This window comes from Anastrepha obliqua, chromosome 1 (genome assembly GCF_027943255.1).
Source record: "Anastrepha obliqua isolate idAnaObli1 chromosome 1, idAnaObli1_1.0, whole genome shotgun sequence".
NCBI lineage: Eukaryota > Metazoa > Arthropoda > Insecta > Diptera > Tephritidae > Anastrepha > Anastrepha obliqua.
In genome coordinates, this window is record NC_072892.1 from 154,363,589 (window position 1) to 154,383,531 (window position 19,943).

Consider the following 19,943-nt stretch of genomic DNA (forward strand, 5'->3'; position numbering starts at 1 on the left):
GCATTTAAAGGGAATGAATCAGAAAAAAATCAAATTCTTTGAAAAAAACAACAACAACAAAGACGACAAAAATAAAAATCACACTATTTCGATACTGCCAATAAACTGTTTTTACATTTTGCCTTTTCCATTTCTTTAGAATGTATTGCGTGATTAGCTTCGATTTACCGTCATCTCTGTTTTGCAATGATCACTTTGATGCTGTCGTTTTGCGAACAATGTTTGCTTTATTCGGACTCCAGATTTAATTACTGTGATTTTAAAATGTCTGGCAAAAGATTATCCTTCGATATTATAATATTATGTTACAATTCCCACTTAGGTTAAAAAGTTAAGGAACTTTCTGAGATGTTGTCGGTAACTCGCCAGACAGTTTATAAAGTTATAAATCGAGCGGAAAACGAGGGTATATTTGACCAGAAGCGTGCAGGTGGGCCTAAAACTAAAATTACTGGACATGCTGAATGCTTGATGGTTCGAAAATTGGATGAAAACCCAAGAATTTCCTTGAGAAAAGAGCTTAACGAGGAGTGTGGTATTGTTGCCTTTCATGAAGCAGTACGTCAAGCCATACTGTACCTCAAATATTCATCGAGATCAGCATGCAAGAAACCATTGCCGTCTGCAGAAAATGTCGTTTGCTTTGAAGCACACATCTGAACCAGAAGGTTGTTGAGACGACGTTATATTTTGCCACGAGACAAATGTAATGCTCTATTATAGCGATGGACCGACTAGAGTATGGCGCAAGCCCTTGACAGCTTTACAAAATCGAAATAAAACTCCCACGGTTAATTTAGGATACTTTTCCGTTGTAGTTTAGAGGTGCATTTCTAGTAGAGGAGTACGAGACCTGGTGTTTTTTGATGGCACAATGGATACCAAGCAAAATTAAATATATTTAAAAAAAACTTCGTCGGCAGTCGGCTAAAAAATTTGGGTTAATCACTGAGAATAACCAAATTTTTAATTTTACCAATATATCGATACAAAGCATACGGAGCGTAATAAGCAGATGTAGCTTCTCTACAATTGAGGTAAAGTTATAAGAACACCAGCCCAGAGTTTTGAAAATTTGTGGGCTTTTTTGAAGAAAAGAATCGCTAAAAAGTCTCTAAATCAATAATGGAGGAATGGTAGAATATGTCGAGTGTATACAAATTGATCCATTCCATGAAAAATCTAATTGAAAGGCCTGCAAAATCTAATTGAAACTGACGGTTATCATACCAAATATTAAATTAATCAAATTAATTAATTGTTGCCTTGGTTGTTGTTTTTTCAAAAAATTTGAAGTTTTTTTATTAAATGAATAAATATGAATTAGTACAAAAAAGAAGTCAAAGATAAATATCGATAAATATCTATTGAAATTGAAAAATTGACATACTGCATATAATTATTATATTAAATATGTAATTTGGGAAGAGTTTGTACCTCACTTAAATAAAATATGCAACATTTTCACAAAGTGTATGGCAATACTTTCGTAACGTTGGCGCATAATGCAATGAGATGCGCCTTTGTAAGGATCGTGACGTAGGTACAGTAAATAAAGAGAGTAAGAGAAATGAAAACTTTCAAACACAAGAAAACAAAAATCTACTCTTGGAGGTTTTAATATCATTACTAGTTTCACAATCTAATACACGATTTTTTTTATTTAAAGCCAAAAAATTTTAGAAACAATATTCATCAAGCCATTAATCAAATATTCACAAACAAATAACTTATAAACAAATGTTTGTTTTTTTTTCTGTACTGATGTCACTCAATTGTCATATTCGCCAAAAATAAAATAGTCCTTTTCAAAAGAAGCCATATCTGCATTCTCTACATCATGATCACTCTGTGTATTTCTGAATTCGCGCTGAATTGCTGAATTATACGTACAAAAGGAAGAATATAAAATAAATAGGTAAAAAATGATAAAGCAAAGCAGAACGGGTGGTCACAAAGCAGGCGAAGAATCACAGCTGAAATTTAGCAAAACGAAAAATACGCATTGTGAATTTCTGAGTGTCGCAAAATTGATAAGGAGTAAAAAAAGGTTACGACGATAGTTAATTGCATCTGTCATTGAACTTATAGGAAATTTCCAAGGTAAGAGAACACAGGAAAACAAAAGTGAAAGCGCCAGAAAGACGAATTACGATCAAACATGCAATAGCTGCTTTGTCGCCATTTATTACGTTGGTGCTATCGCCATGACCTTCGTCTTTTGCCTTCCATGCATTCTCATCAACTTGCCGTTCGTAGCCCAGTCATTATCGAAAGCATTCGAGAAATCAGCGGAAACCCACGATGTAGTATTCTATTAATCTTCGCGGAAATCCTATTGCTTGCAATCAATTAATTCATTGTATGTGCGACCATAACATGCATAAATATGATTTTGTAATATACTAGTTAGTGGGTTTTGTATTGCTGAATTGTCATTTCTTGACAATCGCTAATTGAAAACTTTGTCGAGGTGTGTTCATTGTCTCATATTAACCGCTTGCGGTTTAACTTTTGTACTAATGGCTTCATTAGGTAGTGAAAAATAAGCTTAAATGCTATGCAAATGGTCCAAGTTTTAAAGATTTTCGCTTTTGTGATTTAAGCAGTGGTTTTCGTTATAACACTTGACACATTTATTACCAAAATTTATACCTGTTATACGATGTCACGTACGCAAATAAGTATTATATTTTCCATATGGTAACAATGAGGCTATGGAAAAAGACTAAAACATAAAAAAATGCAATAATTGTGGTATAAGATAGTACAGTGGTATTTAGTTTCGAAACAAAGCATATGTACATCGATATTGTTGTGTAAACTTTCCCCTTTCCTTATTACTAGTTAAGAAAATAAGTATTGAGAGGGGTGATGTGCTGTATAGTTTGCGGCCAAAGCCCATTACTCATTTTCGTTGTTTACCCTTTTCCCAATTCGTATGTGTACTATATATGAATGTGTGTACATATAATGTATTTTTCATCTGAAATGAGGAAATCTTGCGAAAATGTGGAAAGTTGATGAGAGCCAAATGAATAAAGAAGTAAGAAGAAGTGAAAAAAACATTGAATAGCGCAGAGATAAAAGAATAAATAACTGTTGCTATTTTGTTTTGATCGTGGTTTGCGAGGGAAATTGTGATGCAAGTAAAAAGAATACAAATGAAATTAGCAATTTGAAAATTTTGGGGTCTAACAAAACTTTTTTTCATACGAAAGAAACCACAATATACATGGGCGAACATTATAACTACAAAGACTAAGGTTCTAAGCCTATTGTATACAACGATTGCAATTCTGACGTGAGAAAAGTATCGGTTGCTTGGAAACGGGGTTAAACTGAAACCGAAATCTTTACGATCTAAATAATTAAAAAAAAAATGGACTTGTTAAAAAAAGTAAGGATTGTTATAACAATTTCGTCAAATGAATATCGGTATAATTATTGTGAATATGGATTAAAAAAAAATACTCTACGATGTAGGACTGGAAATGTAACATTTACGCAGCGAAAGGTCTTAAAAGCCGTTAATTCATAAATAAAGAATTTAGAGCCCTACTCTCTCTCGAAGGCCATTGTAAATGTCAAAATAGAGTTTGTGTGAGACCGAGTTTGTTATAGAATTTAATATTAATTCAATAACTATATTTGTTCATTAAATAATCATGTACTTTCAGACAGTGAGCGCGAGGCAAAAGGCTTCATCAAAAAACATGGATTTTTCGAATGCTATCAATCGCAATGAGCCGCATCAGCGCACTATCATTCACCTAGATATGGATTGTTTCTATGCTCAAGTTGAAGAGATCCGAGATCCCACACTGCGTACTTGTCCACTTGGTATACAGCAAAAAAATTGTTTGGTCACTTGTAATTATGTGGCTCGTCAGTTTGGTGTCAAAAAATTGATGGCTGTTGACGTGGCAAAGCGTCTCTGTCCCAAACTCACTTTAGTCAATGGTGAAGATCTGACTCCCTATCGCCAAATGTCTCAGCGTATATTTGATGCACTCTTGACTTTTACACCATTGGTGGAGAAATTGGGATTCGATGAAAACTATTTAGATATATCGGAGCAAGTGAGTAATCGTATTGAAAAGAATCAATATCAACGTATGGAAGGATCGCCGTCCTCATCTACTACATTCCCGGCCGTCGAAGGTCATATCTATCCCGAAAACGCTGATTTTTCGTCAAGCTGTGACTGTGGTTGTGCGCGACGTTTAGCTGTTGGCACGCAAATTGCTAAAGAAATCCGGTTGGCTTTGCAAGAACAACTAAATATAACATGTTGTGCTGGAATATCATACAATAAATTATTAGCAAAATTAGTTGGCTCTCAACATAAACCCAATCAACAGACTGTCTTGTGTACTAACTTTGCGCAACAATTTATGCGAGATTTGAACGGTTTGGATAGAGTTACAGGCATCGGGCAAAAAACGGAATCTTTGCTACTGGAAAGTGGTATTGCTAATGTTACCGAATTGCAAAATTGTAATATGAATTCGCTGCGCAAGAAATTCGGCTTCGAAACGGCCACAAAATTGAAAGATTTGGCCTTTGGAAGGGATGTGAGCTCGGTGCGTCCGTCTGGAAAACCTAAAACAATCGGACTTGAAGATTCTTGCCGTCCAATATCGGTGCGCACCGATGTTGAAGATCGTTTCCGTTTATTGCTAATGCGTTTAGTGGAACAGGTGAGTGTTCAGATTATAAATGCTCTTTTATGCCACTAGCTACTTGTAGTATAAATTTATATTTATGCGTGTAATAATATTACAAAAATGTAGAAAGTTTACGCATCGGTTCTTGCAGGTTGCGGAGGACGGACGCATACCCGTCGCAATCAAAGTGATTTTACGCAAGTTTGATCCTCAGAAGAAAACAAGTCATCGGGAAACTAAGCAAGTAAATATATTACCTTCGCTTTTCAAATCACTGCCATGCACGGAGTCTAGTGGCCCTAAGGTCATACTTGCTGAAGGCGCTCAAGAAAAATTGTTGAAAATCATACTGCGCCTGTTTGAACGCGTCGTTGACCTTACCAAACCGTTTAATATTACTCTTATTGGTCTGGCATTTTCAAAATTCCAACAACGCAAGCTCGGTTCATCGTCCATTGCAAACTTTTTAATAAAAAAAACTGATCTAGAAGTACAGTCTATTACATCGTTGACAAACACAGATATGCCTACATCGTCTGAAAGTCCAACAGCTTCAATTTCGTCGACGAATAGTGATGACGCCTTTCGTTCATCGCCTACTACATTTCAGCCGAGCGATCAGTTTTACCGTCGGCGTGCAACTGCCGCTTCGCCCATACCAATGTTGATTGACAACGGTTCTGATACTGCGGCCACCAATTCGGACTTTTCCGATTTTTCCGAGACCGAAATCGAACCTTCTCCCAAAAAGAGTCGCATTGGACGCCTATTAATGGCAAAACGCCGTTGTCTTGGCAGTTCAGCCGTTTGCAGCTCAAACGATGCCGCCGATGTTGCATCACCAAGTAAGTTACGTGTTTGCGATCTGCGCTTAAATTCACGTGACAGCGAGAAAGATTTCATCACCAATCCGACCAGCGTTTCAACAAGTGCTAACAGTTCTACAGTCACCACTTCAACATCCCCAGCTCCAATAACGTCATTCACACCCCTGCAACGTTTTCGTACAATACAACCTCCCTCCACGCTACTAATGAAAATTAACCGCGGAACAATAGGAAATCGTTCTTGTACAACGCAACGTCAAATCTCATCGATACCTTCGCCAACCACTTCATCACCATTACCGTCGCCTATGGATGAGACGGGCAGCGCCGCTAGCACGCCGATATCTGGCGACATTTCAGAACCACATTCAGTCGATATTGTGCCGTCCAGTGATCTGCTAATGGAGACTTTTCCCGAAGTATCAACGACACCCGAAGTGGTATCCACCACAACCACCACTACTATCATTGGAAATCTATCGAATATTCCGTGTCCGGCCGGTGTGGATACGGCAGTTTTCAATGAGTTGCCATTGGATGTTCAAAATGAATTAATTGCATCTTGGCGCAGTTCACTAGCGGCTGCCGCAGTTGCTGTCGCCAATGGCAATATTAAACCAACCAACAGTGCTGTTTCACCTGGTGCAACACATTCCAGTCAGTCGGCAAGCGCGGTTGCAGCTAAAGCTGGTGGCGTGCCCCCAACTGCCAATGGTGCACAAAAAAATACTTTATACCGGTATTTCCTGCGAAACAAGTGATACCTTTTTTAAGGCTGTTATTCGACAGTGGAAAGCATTTAATTCACTTGGAGATTGGCAAAATACATACATATGTACGTGTGCGTATGCGGAAGGACAAGAACTTGAGTAACCTTCATTTGCCCATGGTTTTCAAGTTGTGCTATAACTTTTTAAAATTCTTTACGTCATCCGTTGATTAGCTGACCAAACATTTGTTACATTGAAAACGAAAATTGTGTTTTTATTAATAAAAAAAAAAATAAAAAATTATCAAAAGCGTATTTACTTAATTTCAAGAAAAACTAATTTTTGATGTGATGCTATCTAATAGAAAGTACTTTCTATAGTCTTTCTATAGTTAATGTTCCATGTCGCAGAATAAGCTACGAATACATATCTACAATCCTGATAGCTGAAAAGCCAAACTCCGAGCTAATAAAATACATTTAAAAATTTTTTTTTAGTAAACATCAAATACTGCTTCAAGAAGATTCGAAGACTGTTTATAACCTCCAACGGAGTTTTGTGCAACTCTTTCCAGTTAGATTTCAACACACAACCAATTATAGCATTCCTACTTTTGTCATCGAACCCGCCATACGTGTGGTGGATGAATCGTCTGCTCTTTTATGGTTGCGAATCAGCAACGGCTTATACTTAGGTAAGCTCACGGTGACCTTAGCAGAAACTATTTAGAAATATGTTCCCTCTACGATAGGACAGATTTTAGGCTTTTGGCGAGCCTCTAGAATCATCGAGTAGATATTCACTATTCTATTGAGCGAACAATTAATCGCATCTAAACAATTGTAACTTATCGACTATTTAACTGGTCTAAAGCACTAGGAACTCTTCGTTTCCACGACAGTCGGTTCTACGTTACCGAAACGACCCGGATTTATATCCGGCCAAGGACTCTCACTCCAGCAGTATTCACCGTATATAAGTATGGGGAATCTTTATGCTGCTACAACAACAACAACAACTAGGAACTGTTGTTCCCACGTTACCGGAACCACCCGGATTTATATCCGGCCAAGGACTGTCACTCCAGCACTATTCCCTGTGCATGTATAAGGAATTTCATGCTGCTACAACAACTAGATCTCTTACATTTACTCAACATCGGCATTATGTAAAAATAATATTTCTTTGTATTAAAATATTCCAACAGCATTTCCTATAATACAACTGACCTCTTAGTTATCCTCTATTTTTAAATTTAAATGCTTGATTTGCGCCAGGTTGTTATGGAAGCAGTTTACCAAGTTCTGCCGATCGTCATCGTCAATATCATCTAACGAAAAATTCAACAGACGTGCTGTGTTGTTGTTGTAGCAGCAAAAAGTGTGTAGTTTGCATTATCGCTGCATAAAACGCTCGCCAAACATTTTTTTGGAAAATGCTGCTGGAGTTAGCCCTTGAACCGGTCGTTCAGATACTGTCGTAAAAACGATTTGACTTGCTTCTCCATTTCAAGTCAATACTTCATATGGCTAATAATGAAAAACACATACATTTTTACAGCAATATTTGAAACTAACATTTATTTACATTGCTTATAGTGTCTTTAATATATCCGTCAATTAAAAGAATAACTATCTAAACGTATTATGCAAATTGAGTTTACACCAACTCATATAATGTATTTTGTTATTCAGTTCAATTGTTTAATCCTTACTCGGAACAAAAAGCGTGGTTGTAGGAAACCCAAAATTGAAAACTTGATACAAGTAAGCATTTAGATATTTTAATTAATTCTAGAAGTTATACTAAATATATTTATGTACGGACGCGAAACTAGTGTTCATGAAGAAACCTTTTGAAATATATGGGAATTATGCGTGATATTAAATTTATACAAATTTAAATTATTATACAATTATCGCCAGCAAGCATAACAAATGAATACCTGCTACATCTAATTTTTAAGCATTTGCGTACGCTCTTTCACACGCACATACACAAAAGTTTGTTGTTGTAGAATCATAAAAGTTTCCCATAGTCGTTTCTACAAATGCGCTTTTCAGTTTATTTTTTTTTTTAATCTAGTGGCTTAACCAACCTACTTTGATAAAGTATTTTCGTAGGGAATTTTCAACTGGCGACAAATTGTTAACAAGTGGCGCTCCGCTTAGCAGTAATGTCTTCAGTGACAAATATGTTGTTGGCGGTAGGTTGAAGTCTTTGCAAACTTGTTGTTCGTTGCTAGAGAGCAAATCGCTTCCCAACGTTTGTGGGAGATGTTTCAGCTCATCCAATTGTGCGCGCAAAATGTTACTCATGGGTATTGTAACAGGCGAATGCTGCGGCTTTAGATCAAAGTTATTGCTATTATTATTATTACTATTTTCCTGAAACAGCAGCTGATGCAGTTGTTGTTTTTCGCTTACGGCGACGTCGTTTATTTGTAGCTGTGGTGGTTGTTGGTTTTTCATTGTCATCATCGTTGTGTGTTGTTGTGTTGCAACTAATGGTTGTTGGTTTCCGTTCGATAACTTTGCTGTTGTCATCGTCGTGTTCATCATGCCCGCTCCCACTGTCATCCCCACTGGCGATATCGTCGTATGAACCGACGATTCCCGACAGCTATCCAAGTAGTTTCTGTTGTGCAATGATGCGCCGGAGGAGATCAGGTCGCCGATGTGGGGCGTGTTTCTTGACGCGATTGAATTTAGATTTGCCTCGCTTCCGTTTGACAACTCGCTACAAACAAATTTAAAATTATATTAAAGCGTAAATATCTTTATAAGCTCTCGATATTGGAACACTTACACTTTTCTGCTGTTGGGCTGTGGAGAGTGTAAGGAAGAGCCTAGCTGCCGACGACTTCCAATGCTGAGATGCGTGTTGTCCTGTGGTTAAACATTGTCTTATACATCCGTTCAAACGTTCGCCGCTTGGTGTGCCGATAATACACGCAAACTGAATATCGTGAAAATAAACGGAATATTAAAAGTTCTAGACAAGCCAGCTAATTTTTCAAGACAAAGTCGTACAGAATAACTACGATAAGCTATTTTAAATACGACACGATATTCAATCTTTCGTGTATTGTCAGTTTAAGCGAAAACTAACTTACTAGGAACTATTATTATTTTATATATATTAATAATAGAATTATATTATGTCTAGACAAATTCACATAATTCTATTACTTTCAAAATATAATTTTACACTTCTATTAATTAAAATAAAATCAAAATGTCCACTAAACCCTAAGTAATCTAGATCACCATAAATCGTATACTTACAGTCTTTCCATGACCGTATGGTCCAGTTGAGCGATTCAGTGCCATTGCTGCGTGCTGCTCAAAGTGTCGGCATTCATCGATTTTCGTTAGTCCGTTGTAGCGATAGCGACATAGTTCTGCTAGTCGTATTCGTAACTCTTTTTCGCGTTCAAGTGACATCAATAGCCGTTCATATTCGTTGGCTGTATAAAATTGCGCGAAAACTCGAAAGCGATCACGAAATTCTTTTTGCTCCCGTGTCATGCCTGGATGTTGAGCATAGTTACGGTTGCGAAAGAAGTTCGCTACCAACTGATAATCACGCACTAAGCGCTTACGTCGTACACGTTCACGCAATCGACGGGTGTACATGTCAACATGTGCCAATTTTAATAAATAATCAGCCTCGGTGTCTTCGGTGCTGAGAGCCATTGTTGATATTAGCTGTTCGGCTGTCGGATCATATTCTCGTTCGAAACCATCACGATTTGGCATGTATCCCAACTGAGCGGCTTCCTCGGTGGTAATGTCCAATGGTGGTAGGCGTTGTAATGCCGTGGCACCCAATGGACCATTGTCTTCAGACGTGTGATCCACCAAGAGGGGCCGTTGTGATTGTGCGGGTGTCCATGTGTGAAGACCGATCGTCCCATTAACGAAACGCTTCACATATTCTTCTTTGGCATCTTCTGCTGATTTGGTTTCAATATGTTTACTAATATCTTCCCAGTTACCAAAGCCGTATTGCTCTATGGCATCCAGCAGCCTTATTTCCTCTCTAGCCGTCCAAGCACCCTTACCACGAAATACAGATAAAATTGCTGTTCCAGTGTCCATAAATTGATATGCATGATTGTTTTGATGTGCACCGATTTCTGCACCAGAAGCAAAACACTGTAATTGCAAAACAAAAAAATTTAAAATCTATCTGTCAAAAGTTGTCCAGCTGTTTAGTGACAGTAATAAAACAAATACATATTCCAGTAAATGGAAGATGATTCAACTTTCCATTCAACGAAAACTTCGTCACGAATTGAACCGAATACATAGGCTTTTTCTTCTTTCTTTAACGAATGCCTCCGAACACTTCGACAAAAATGAACACATTCCAAAGAATTTGTCTACTCACCTGAAGACATAAATCGAAATTTTCACATTCCGCGCAATGTACACGAATGCCAGAGATATCGTCCTGGCAATTAGTGCAATTATATTTCGTAAAAAGATCTCCGATACTGGTCATTCTTCGTAAAGCAAAAATAAACTTCTGCAGATCTGCTTCCACAAAAATTTGCTTTACAAATGGCGACGACAAAACAATGTTGCCACATCATATAATTTTCTCACCTGCTCTAATAATTTTCTTGAACATTCAAGAAAGTATTTCATATCAAAATTTGTCGAATAGTAAATTAGCATAACCCTTGTATATGTAACACAAGAAAGCAAGTGAAATAGATATAACACATACATATATATGTATATACCAAAATTTATGAGAGGGCTCGCCCGTATGCTCAAAACTTAATATATTTCAATGAAACTTTGGTCACATATTATTTATCCAAGATTGATTGGTATTGAAACTGGGCGAAATCAGTCAATAATCAGTTCTGTATAACGTTAGTTTTCAAAATATAAAATACCTCATTATAAACGAAGAAAAATACTCAAGTTTGGTACAAACGATGAACCCAAGAAAAGAAATACGACGCAAGTAAATATGTGTATTTCGATAACGACTTAATAAAATTCGCCCAAAACTTAAAGAATGATTGGACAAAAAACTGTCTCAATTTTTAAATGCTAAGCAAAATTTCCGTCCGTTCGATAAAAAGTAAATTTCAGCTAAAAATATGTTCAAAATAGGCGAAATTGATAAATAACCACGCTATATTAAAAAAAAAGAGTAAAACCTGATATCTCTCTTATAAATGATGCAAAATTACTTCACTTTGATACAAATGATGAAATGTTATACTGTTTATTATCTTTAAGACAATTACCAAAAAATTATCTTTTCGTTTTTAACGTTAACTAAATCTAATCCTTTACATTAAAATGTTAAATTTTATGACCCCGCTGGGCCATAAATTTTCAAAGAAACTATCCCTATTATATTAGAGGGACTCATTTATAATACGTTAACATATAAGTAGATGATCTACTTTTTCGTGCTTAACTCCCAATCCGTAATTAAAAAGAGATTTCTCATACAAATCTGAGGTTATAAAATAATCCTAGATAATAACCATACTTTTTGACATACAATCCTGTGTTTTCTGTGTAATAGGTCATTGTTTTTATGAGTATAAAGAAAAACTTCAAAGTAAAAACTAAATAAAATGGATGCCGTCAAAGAAAATAGGTTTGTAGACATAATTATAATAAAATGTTTGTTAGACATTATTACCTATGTATTCATATAACAGAAAAAAGCGTGGTTAATAAACGTTTGTCCTCTTATCACTTATTATAAAATGTAATATCGAATTTCGAATGCGTATTGCTGTCATAATTTTTTGTAACTTCAGTAAGCATCGCTCACGGATTTCCTCTAACTTTTTGTTATTAGCAACCAATTGCGCAATTAAATTAACTATTCCTTCTCCTTTCCATCAAAATAATTTCTATAAAGAAAAACCTTTCACAACAGTATTAACAGCTGATTGTCAGGTAATCTGCCATATGTGAACGGGTAGATTAATTTTGTGGTTTTATTGGTAATTAATGCATATGTGAACGTACTTTTACTGAATCTCTAATATTTGTAAGATATATGTGTCTCTCTGTTTTAGGTATTAATAGTCTATCAAACTGACAGAAGAGGCGTATATTTTGATTGCACTTACATAGGTAATTCATACAAAAAGTGTACACAGGAATGCGAAAATACACCAATGTAATGAGTAAACAAAAGTTAATTCAATTACCGAGATTATTTATTTTGTTATCTTAAAATGCGGTTGAACTTTGCAAAATATTTGATCATTCATTTCAGCAAAGCGATATGTGATTCTGCAAGTATCGTTCAGTGCGCTTAATAAACACCGTGGAAGAAGTGTAGAACTATTAACTTAATTAAACGAATTTAGCAAATCTCAACTCGAATATGAAGCCGTCCAAGAATCGATTGTCGAGCTTGGCTGAGGATTTAACTATTCCGGAAGATGCACCATTTCGCGCACGATTACATGCACTTTTTGGACAGATTGAGAAGGAATTCGAATTATTGTACTTGGAAAATTTAAACTGTAAGAATTCTTATACATATTTCTGTTTGTATAATCAAATAACTCTTTTAAAAACATGCAGTGCAGGAAAGGCTTGATAACTGTATGAATAAAGATCATATATCATCATATGAACGATCGGCAGGAGTCATTGCTGCAGGTGGGAACAGTGCCGGTGTAATTGGCGTCAATGCACCAAATACCGGCCTAACTAGTGCAACTCAAACCAGTATTATTTCCGCTATTGGACATGATGATGGCGAAACTCCGGCGCTTGCACCAATTATTGGAGGAGGTGGTGGAAGTAAGGGTCTGAAGGCTAAGTTTACATCAAGCAGTGGTAAGGTAAAGGCCAGTAATAAAATTAAAGCACAGACCAGCCGAATAGTATCGAGCTTCAAAGCGCAAACCGTAGTTAGCCAAGTGACCCGAGAATTCTGTGGACATAAAGATGGTGTGTGGCAAATAACAGCTAAAGTTGGTCAGCCAATTATTGGCACTGCATCAGCAGATCATACTGCATGTATTTGGGGCATAGAGAGTAGCCGATGTTTGTTACAGTATCAGGGGCATGCAGGCTCAGTTAATTCTGTGAAATTTCATCAAAATCGCGACCTTGTACTGACAGGTAGTGGGGATGGAACTGCACACATTTGGCAGGCAGCTGTTAACTGGGATTCCTCCAAGTATGATAAATTATTTTTTATGCATAACTCAAAGTATTTTCTTTCAAAATTTAGCAGTATAATTAAATAACCACTTATATTTCAGGAGAGGTCATTCATCAGAAGAAGAGCTGGAGGATAGTGATGAACAAGTGGAAGATCGAGATCGCGTTGACACATTGCGCACACCCTTGTGCGAGTTCACTGGCCCAGGCGGTCACTCGTCCGTAGTGGTAGCTGCTGATTGGTTGCCAAGCATGGATCATAGGCAAATAATTACAGGAAGCTGGGACCGTACAGCAATTTTATGGGACGTGGAGTCACGTGAACCAATACAGACTCTCACCGGGCACGATCACGAATTGACGCATGTATCTGCGCACACCAATCAGCGGTTGGTTGTGACAGCTTCGCGAGATTCGACGTTTCGTCTTTGGGATTTTCGATATGAAATTCCCGCAGTATCTGTTTTTCAGGGGCACACAGAGTAAGTGCTTTTTTTGGTTTAATGAAACTATTTGTTAAAAATTATAAAACACATGTTTAGAAGTGTTACATCGACGGTGTTTGCACGTGACGATAAAGTGGTGTCCGGTTCGGATGATCGCACGGTAAAAGTTTGGGAATTACGCAATATGCGTTCTGCTCTCGCCACAATACGCACAGACTCATCCGTAAATCGGCTGGCGGTTTCAAGCGGTGGCATTATTGCCATACCACACGACAATCGGCAAATACGACTATTCGATTTAAACGGACAACGAGTGGCGCGATTACCAAGAACAAGCCGACAGGTGCGAATATTAATTTTTGAAAGTATGTGAAATTATATATTGACAAAGAACTCCACCTTTCTAGGGTCATCGCCGTATGGTATCTTCTGTGGCCTGGGCTGAAGAACCATTGACTAATTGCGATTTGTTTTCGTGTGGGTTTGATCGGCGTGTATTTGGCTGGTCTATAGTTTTGCCGAAAGAAAATTGAAAATTACTAAAAACGGCAAAGTTTTAAAAACACATTTAAAATTAATCTATAATTCATTGCGAAACTGTTAGCTATGAATGTGCTTGGGAAAGCGAGCGGGTAGTACAGGAATTTATTTATTAAAACCTCTTTATGTAGATAAACAGTAGTAGTTTAAATATATTTGAATGTTAGTTGAAGGACTGTCGTCCGAGTATCTGATAACATTATTAATTGCAGACGGCATTAAACTGAGAGCGTAAACACTATTTTCTACTTACTCTCTAAAAATGATATTGCATATTAATCAATAATTTTCTGACAATCATTTTTTTGTTTTTGTTTTTTACATGCTGCTTTTAATGCAATAATTGAAACTAGGCCATCGATCTATATTATATATACTATATATAAATTTCAAAGCGTGTAGAACTTTTTTTGTAACTGACTTTCTTCATGCTCCAGAAAAGTTGTGTACTCCTTGAAGATTTAGTGAGTTCAGCGATTTATTTTAAATTGTCCTGAAGTGCCAATGTTAGTTGCTAAAAGTTACTTGCTATGGAATACTCCTATTCAGACATGAATGACCATTAACAATGATTGATTTTTGAACAATTATGCATGAGTCAGAAATTATAGCTCGTTTTATGAAAAATATGCACGCATATGCACATACATTCACACATGAATTTAATAAGCGTACCGGACCGATTCAATCATACGATGAAGGTGAAGTACAAAGCCAAAAATATCTAAAAAAATCTTGTTATCATTTTTGTGTATTTATTATAAATATATATATACCTAAATCATCTATTAAATACAATATAGTTTTTATGCGAATACATATACATATTTACTCTAAGTGTGTATTGATCACTAATCAATATTTCATAATATAAATATAAAACTCTCCATATGACACGTTAGACCTGTTGCATTACCATTTGCGTATATCACACCTTTATATAGCTTATGCTCTAGGAAAGTTGTTATTTACAAAAATGTTAAGCAACCTGACATGGAAATGTTTCGAATAAAGTTTACAGTTTACATCTTAAACCGAGCTAATCAATTCGTGGTGTACTCGTATAGAGTGTGTTATCTGCACACATACATATCAATATATAAAATTAAAAGCGTACAAATTTAATAACTATTAATCCGGCCAAAACGCATATTTCCAGAACGATAATTAGCACCAGTATGAGCTTGTTGTAAAGCACTTCACGACGCAATTTTCTTATAATGTTTCTTGATTGCCGTATATCTGCGTCTGCATCCTGAAGTCGCCGTGATGAACGTAATAAAGATTCTCGTTGTTCGTTGAGTTCCGTTAAAACCTTAAATGTTTAAATAAATGTGAAAAACTATTTTCATAACAAAATAATTTCTTACTTCGGTGCCAATTTGCTCAGTCTCTATAGCAACTTGATTCGAACGTTGTATGCTCGCCGAGCTTCGCTCAAGTACGTCATAAGTGTTTGTGACTAATTGGGACTGGGCAGTGTTTTCGCGCTCTGTAGCGGTTTGCCAATTATATCCTCGCGACATTGCTAATAAATTTTCATTTAATTTCCTGCTTTTGACGCAATTAATTAGATAAAGAGTGAAAAATTAAAAATAATAACAAGCAGCTGATTTGTGTTGTGCGCAATTAAGTTCACAATAGTAACTAGATTTAAAAAATATACTGATAAAATACGAACTCATATAAGGTGATGTTACTGGAACAGCTTTCTTTTGGTTTTGGTGGATTGAATTTCATAGTGATCTAATTGGTTTACATTCTAATTAAAATTTGTTAAAAAGCAATCGGCTGGTTTAGCCCTTCTACCACCTTGTATGAGTTCGCCTTGTACTAACGAAGAAAATTTAGCAGGGGTGGCCAAAATCAAATCCTTAACCGACCCTCAGAGATTTTGAAGGAATCAGTTGATTTGCTGATGTAAGAGGCGATGTATAAGTGGCTTGATTAAAACACACAGCTGAGATTGTGTTGGTGATATAAGAAAAAATCACGGCAATTATTGCTCATGTTACTTCGTTGCTGTCTGAACAACGACTCATTGAACGAGCGTAGGAGTAAGTGGGAAATGAAAGGTCACAATTTCGCTGCCGAATCCCCTATGACGTACCAGCCGAAGTTCTCACAATTTGTCTTCGGACGGGCAAACCTTGTGATTTATCATCCTTGTGTTGTACATATCGGGTAACTGCTACTCGACCCTCAATGAATTTAAGCAGACTAAGGGGTTAAGCTGACGAAATTTTAGATCTTTATTCAAATTTTTAAAATACAGACAATTTTTTCTTTTTTTTATCTTATCTTACAAGATTGCGCCCTTCAGAAAAGCACTACGTCTCACGAACAAGAATAAAAATTACAAAAGCAACACACGAATAAATTGCTCAAGCGTGACGGCACACATACACTTATTCTTTCAAACTCACTGACAGCAGAATAGTGGTACGAGATAAGTACCCCTTTTGCATTTTGTGCAGCGCGAACCTAACATTTCAATTTTGTTTGGAACTGTTTTCATTTCCTCACACACCTCTAGAGAGTAAATAACATTGAATTATCAAATGAATTGTTATGAAAAAATGCGGAGGAGTGTGATTCTTGGTCAATTTGCTTTCAACCTCTGTAAAAAAGAAGAAACACGAGTATTTTTCAAAAAATAAAATCACGGATTTTTAAATTCTCTTCCATAAGTAATTTAGTTTAAGTTTTCTCATGTTATTCTTAAATATAAAATTTGACGTCATGCATAAAAATACTTATACAAATTTTTGACATTGTCTAAAGAAATAAATGTGATGAATTCTTAACAAATGATCCGTTATATAGAAAAACTTTTTGTAAACTAGTAAAAATATTAAAACACATTTTTTCAGCTTAAATTATATTTATGTGTATTCATAATGGATTTTTGTGAATTCTTTACACCTGACAGTCGGTTTTACGTCATCGAAACAATCCTGGGGGATGTTATATTCTGTTACAACAACAATAAAACGGTCCGAAGTTACGTAGAATAATATACACAAAACTTAGCTCACATTGAAAGCCAAAACTAAGTAACTTAAAGCTATCCTTTCTTGAACTGCTTAGTAGTTCCCCAGGATGATAGAATGCAAGGTTTGAGAAGTTGAAGTAAAATTGTGAGAGTAACTTTGGCTGTTACGCCATGGGCGTTTTGCCAACGGCATTGTGTCCGCTCATTTCACACGTATTCACTGTTCTTCAGTCGTTGTTTAGACGTAATCTATGGCGCAGACGACAATGAATTAACATAAGACAGTGGCTGCGTTGATTTTGTCGTGTATCACCAACCCAATCACAGTTTGCTGTCATAATTGATTTTACGTCAGAAAATCAACTGTCTCCATCTTATACGTTAAGAGCTGAGTAACGGTTTATGTCGGCCAAACTTTTGCATTCTGAACATAGTGTTTATTCCATACTATCCTGGGCAAAAACTTTCTGAAAAAATAAAATACAACACTGTAATAGCTTAACCCTTGGCCCGACACTGTCATCAACAAAAAAGCCGTGTGAAGTAAACAAAAATAATTCTTGACACATTTACATCTTTTATACCTTTGGATAAGTGGAATCTTTGGCTCTGCGGGGTAGCAGAAGCAGGCAAATACTGATCGAAATATTGAGGCTCGTTTCGAAAAATCATCACAATGCGGAAGACTTGGGTCAAGCGGGAGAATATCTACTATAAACCATTCTATAAGCAAAAGTCAAAGATGTTCTTGTTGGGAGTATTTCTGTTAGGCATAGTGTTTATAATTTATCAGGCATTTTCAATAAATCAGCTACCAAGTGCGAGTACACCATGGAGCTTTGAAGGAACGATGAACGGACTTCGACAAAAACATAGGGAAATGATACGATCTCTAGGACGCAAACAGAGTGATGGCTATGATGGAGGAGGTGACGGCGACGGTGACGGTGATCAAGAAACTGATAGTAAAGCTGTGGAAGATGCCATAAAAATTATACGGTAAATTCAATATAAAAAAACGAGTAATTCTTATTGTTTATCAATTTGCCTGTTTAGTGGCATACGGCTATTCGACTACGATTCGTATAAACCCAACTTCGATGGCAAGTTTCGGTGTTTGGATGGTAGTGGCGAATTGTTGTTTGAACGTGTCAACGATAACTACTGTGACTGCATTTCCGATGGCAGTGATGAGCCTAGTACTAATGCTTGTAAAAATGGTCGCTTTTATTGCAAATTCCAGAAACGACACATTACGGGCCGCGGTGTCGATATATACGTGCCGAGCAGTCGAGTGAATGATGGTATATGTGACTGCTGTGATGGCAGCGACGAATGGCTGACCATTAAGTGTAAAAATAGATGTACATAATAGGTATACAACACTGCTATAAGCAGCTGAAATTTTGTTACTTTAAGTGTAGTCGAAGGACGAGGTAAAAACTCGAAAAAAATGCATACAACTCTATGACAGGCTAGATATGGATAGCAAGTTAGATAAATTAGGATAGAATTAATAAAAAAAATTATGGTTATGTATTTAAAAAAAAAGTACATTTTGAATCGAATTTGTTTAATGATGCTGTGCATCAAGAAATCGCCTTAAAAGTCTATATTTTGCATTTGTGAATTAGCTTCTATACTCAAAGAGGTTAATAATTTCATACGGCATTCCAAAGTTCTACAAACTGTTAGGCGATTAATCTCGAAAATATAACTAAATTTTTGTAATTGTAATCAAATTGATTGTATATTGACTTAATTATGCGCAATTTTTGTTAACACAGTGCATACTGCAGAGGAGCGGCAACGACTGGATCTTATTTATACTAATAAACAATCTGTCTAATTTTTTCCGAGCCATTCGCGCCAAAAACATAAATGCAATTATTATTACTCATGGTAAAACATTTTTAAGGGCACCCACCCAATGTGAATATTTCATTACTTCTCTAAAATATATTTTTGGTTTTCAATATAAATTCTTTAAATGGTGTTTATTAACCACATTTTTGTTGTTGTAATAACATAAAACTTCACATATTTTTAGGAAATGCTGGTGTAGTGACAATCTCTGGCAAAATATATGTAAATCTAGTTTTCTTCGGTAACGTAGAGTCGGCTGTCGCAGGACGGGATATGATATTGAATTTTTCAATTCTGAGCTTAGCTTCTCTTGGTTATTGAGCTTAAATGCTGAAATGTTTTAAAGCTAAATATGTATGTACATATGGCGTTTTCCAAAACGTATACAATGTAAAATATCGTATCAATTCCGTATGTACACATGCATCAGTAAAATATTGATACTTTGTAAAGTAATAGTATTTTTTTTTTTCAAAAATAACAAATTAATAAAAACAATTATGGCAATAATTTATAAGATTGTGTGCCATACAAAGAGAATGTGTTAGCCAATTTAAGAAAATTCATTTACAATAAGGTCCCTGTATTTAACACTGCCAGATATATACATATTTGAATAACGCATATGTAGTTGCGTTCCCCTAAGAGGGTTATCACTTTCTCTAAAATTAAAACTTTTGCAACAAAATAAAGTGCACGAATGTTTTTGTAAAATGGGCA

At 36.1% G+C, this 19,943-nt stretch overlaps 5 protein-coding genes across 14 annotated transcripts; 3 read left to right on the forward strand and 2 right to left on the reverse strand.

Annotated features, from left to right (window-relative positions):
- The first annotated feature begins 1,944 nt into the window (after positions 1–1,944).
- On the forward strand, positions 1,945–6,503 carry LOC129252842 (DNA polymerase iota). 8 transcript variants are annotated; one of them, XM_054891241.1, is made up of 4 exons: positions 2,696–3,400; positions 3,487–3,603; positions 3,681–4,703; positions 4,822–6,503. In XM_054891241.1, the coding sequence occupies exons 3-4, from the start codon at positions 3,717–3,719 to the stop codon at positions 6,256–6,258; spliced, it is 2,424 nt and encodes an 807-aa protein (XP_054747216.1). In that variant the 5' UTR covers positions 2,696–3,400; positions 3,487–3,603; positions 3,681–3,716; the 3' UTR covers positions 6,259–6,503. The 8 variants fall into 8 exon arrangements, with proteins under 8 accessions (XP_054747065.1, XP_054747448.1, XP_054747293.1 ...); XM_054891549.1 differs by having other exon boundaries at positions 3,685–4,703; XM_054891090.1 differs by lacking the exons at positions 2,696–3,400; positions 3,487–3,603 and adding an exon at positions 1,945–2,103.
- A 1,346-nt stretch (positions 6,504–7,849) lies between these two features.
- Positions 7,850–10,787, reverse strand: LOC129253312 (transcriptional adapter 2B). Of its 2 annotated transcripts, none has more exons than XM_054891659.1 (4): positions 10,603–10,786; positions 9,495–10,367; positions 9,016–9,095; positions 7,850–8,946 (listed from the first exon to the last, which is right to left on the reverse strand). In XM_054891659.1, the coding sequence occupies exons 1-4, from the start codon at positions 10,714–10,716 to the stop codon at positions 8,289–8,291; spliced, it is 1,725 nt and encodes a 574-aa protein (XP_054747634.1). In that variant the 5' UTR covers positions 10,717–10,786; the 3' UTR covers positions 7,850–8,288. The 2 variants fall into 2 exon arrangements, with proteins under 2 accessions (XP_054747634.1, XP_054747714.1); XM_054891739.1 differs by having other exon boundaries at positions 8,708–8,946; positions 9,016–9,165; positions 10,603–10,787.
- Positions 10,788–12,311: 1,524 nt separating this feature from the next.
- On the forward strand, positions 12,312–15,396 carry LOC129235349 (WD repeat-containing protein 37). Of its 2 annotated transcripts, none has more exons than XM_054869264.1 (6): positions 12,312–12,329; positions 12,475–12,727; positions 12,789–13,392; positions 13,478–13,858; positions 13,919–14,165; positions 14,230–15,396. In XM_054869264.1, exons 2-6 carry the CDS (start codon positions 12,586–12,588, stop codon positions 14,353–14,355), a joined length of 1,500 nt encoding a protein of 499 aa, XP_054725239.1. In that variant the 5' UTR covers positions 12,312–12,329; positions 12,475–12,585; the 3' UTR covers positions 14,356–15,396. The 2 variants fall into 2 exon arrangements, with proteins under 2 accessions (XP_054725239.1, XP_054725161.1); XM_054869186.1 differs by having other exon boundaries at positions 12,321–12,375.
- Positions 14,915–15,998, reverse strand: LOC129235477 (vesicle transport through interaction with t-SNAREs homolog 1A). The gene is made up of 2 exons (XM_054869385.1): positions 15,733–15,998; positions 14,915–15,677 (listed from the first exon to the last, which is right to left on the reverse strand). The coding sequence occupies exons 1-2, from the start codon at positions 15,886–15,888 to the stop codon at positions 15,468–15,470; spliced, it is 366 nt and encodes a 121-aa protein (XP_054725360.1). The 5' UTR covers positions 15,889–15,998; the 3' UTR covers positions 14,915–15,467.
- A 1,875-nt stretch (positions 15,999–17,873) lies between these two features.
- Positions 17,874–19,099, forward strand: LOC129235560 (uncharacterized). The gene is made up of 2 exons (XM_054869499.1): positions 17,874–18,356; positions 18,414–19,099. The coding sequence occupies exons 1-2, from the start codon at positions 18,034–18,036 to the stop codon at positions 18,727–18,729; spliced, it is 639 nt and encodes a 212-aa protein (XP_054725474.1). The 5' UTR covers positions 17,874–18,033; the 3' UTR covers positions 18,730–19,099.
- The last annotated feature ends 844 nt before the right edge of the window (positions 19,100–19,943 follow it).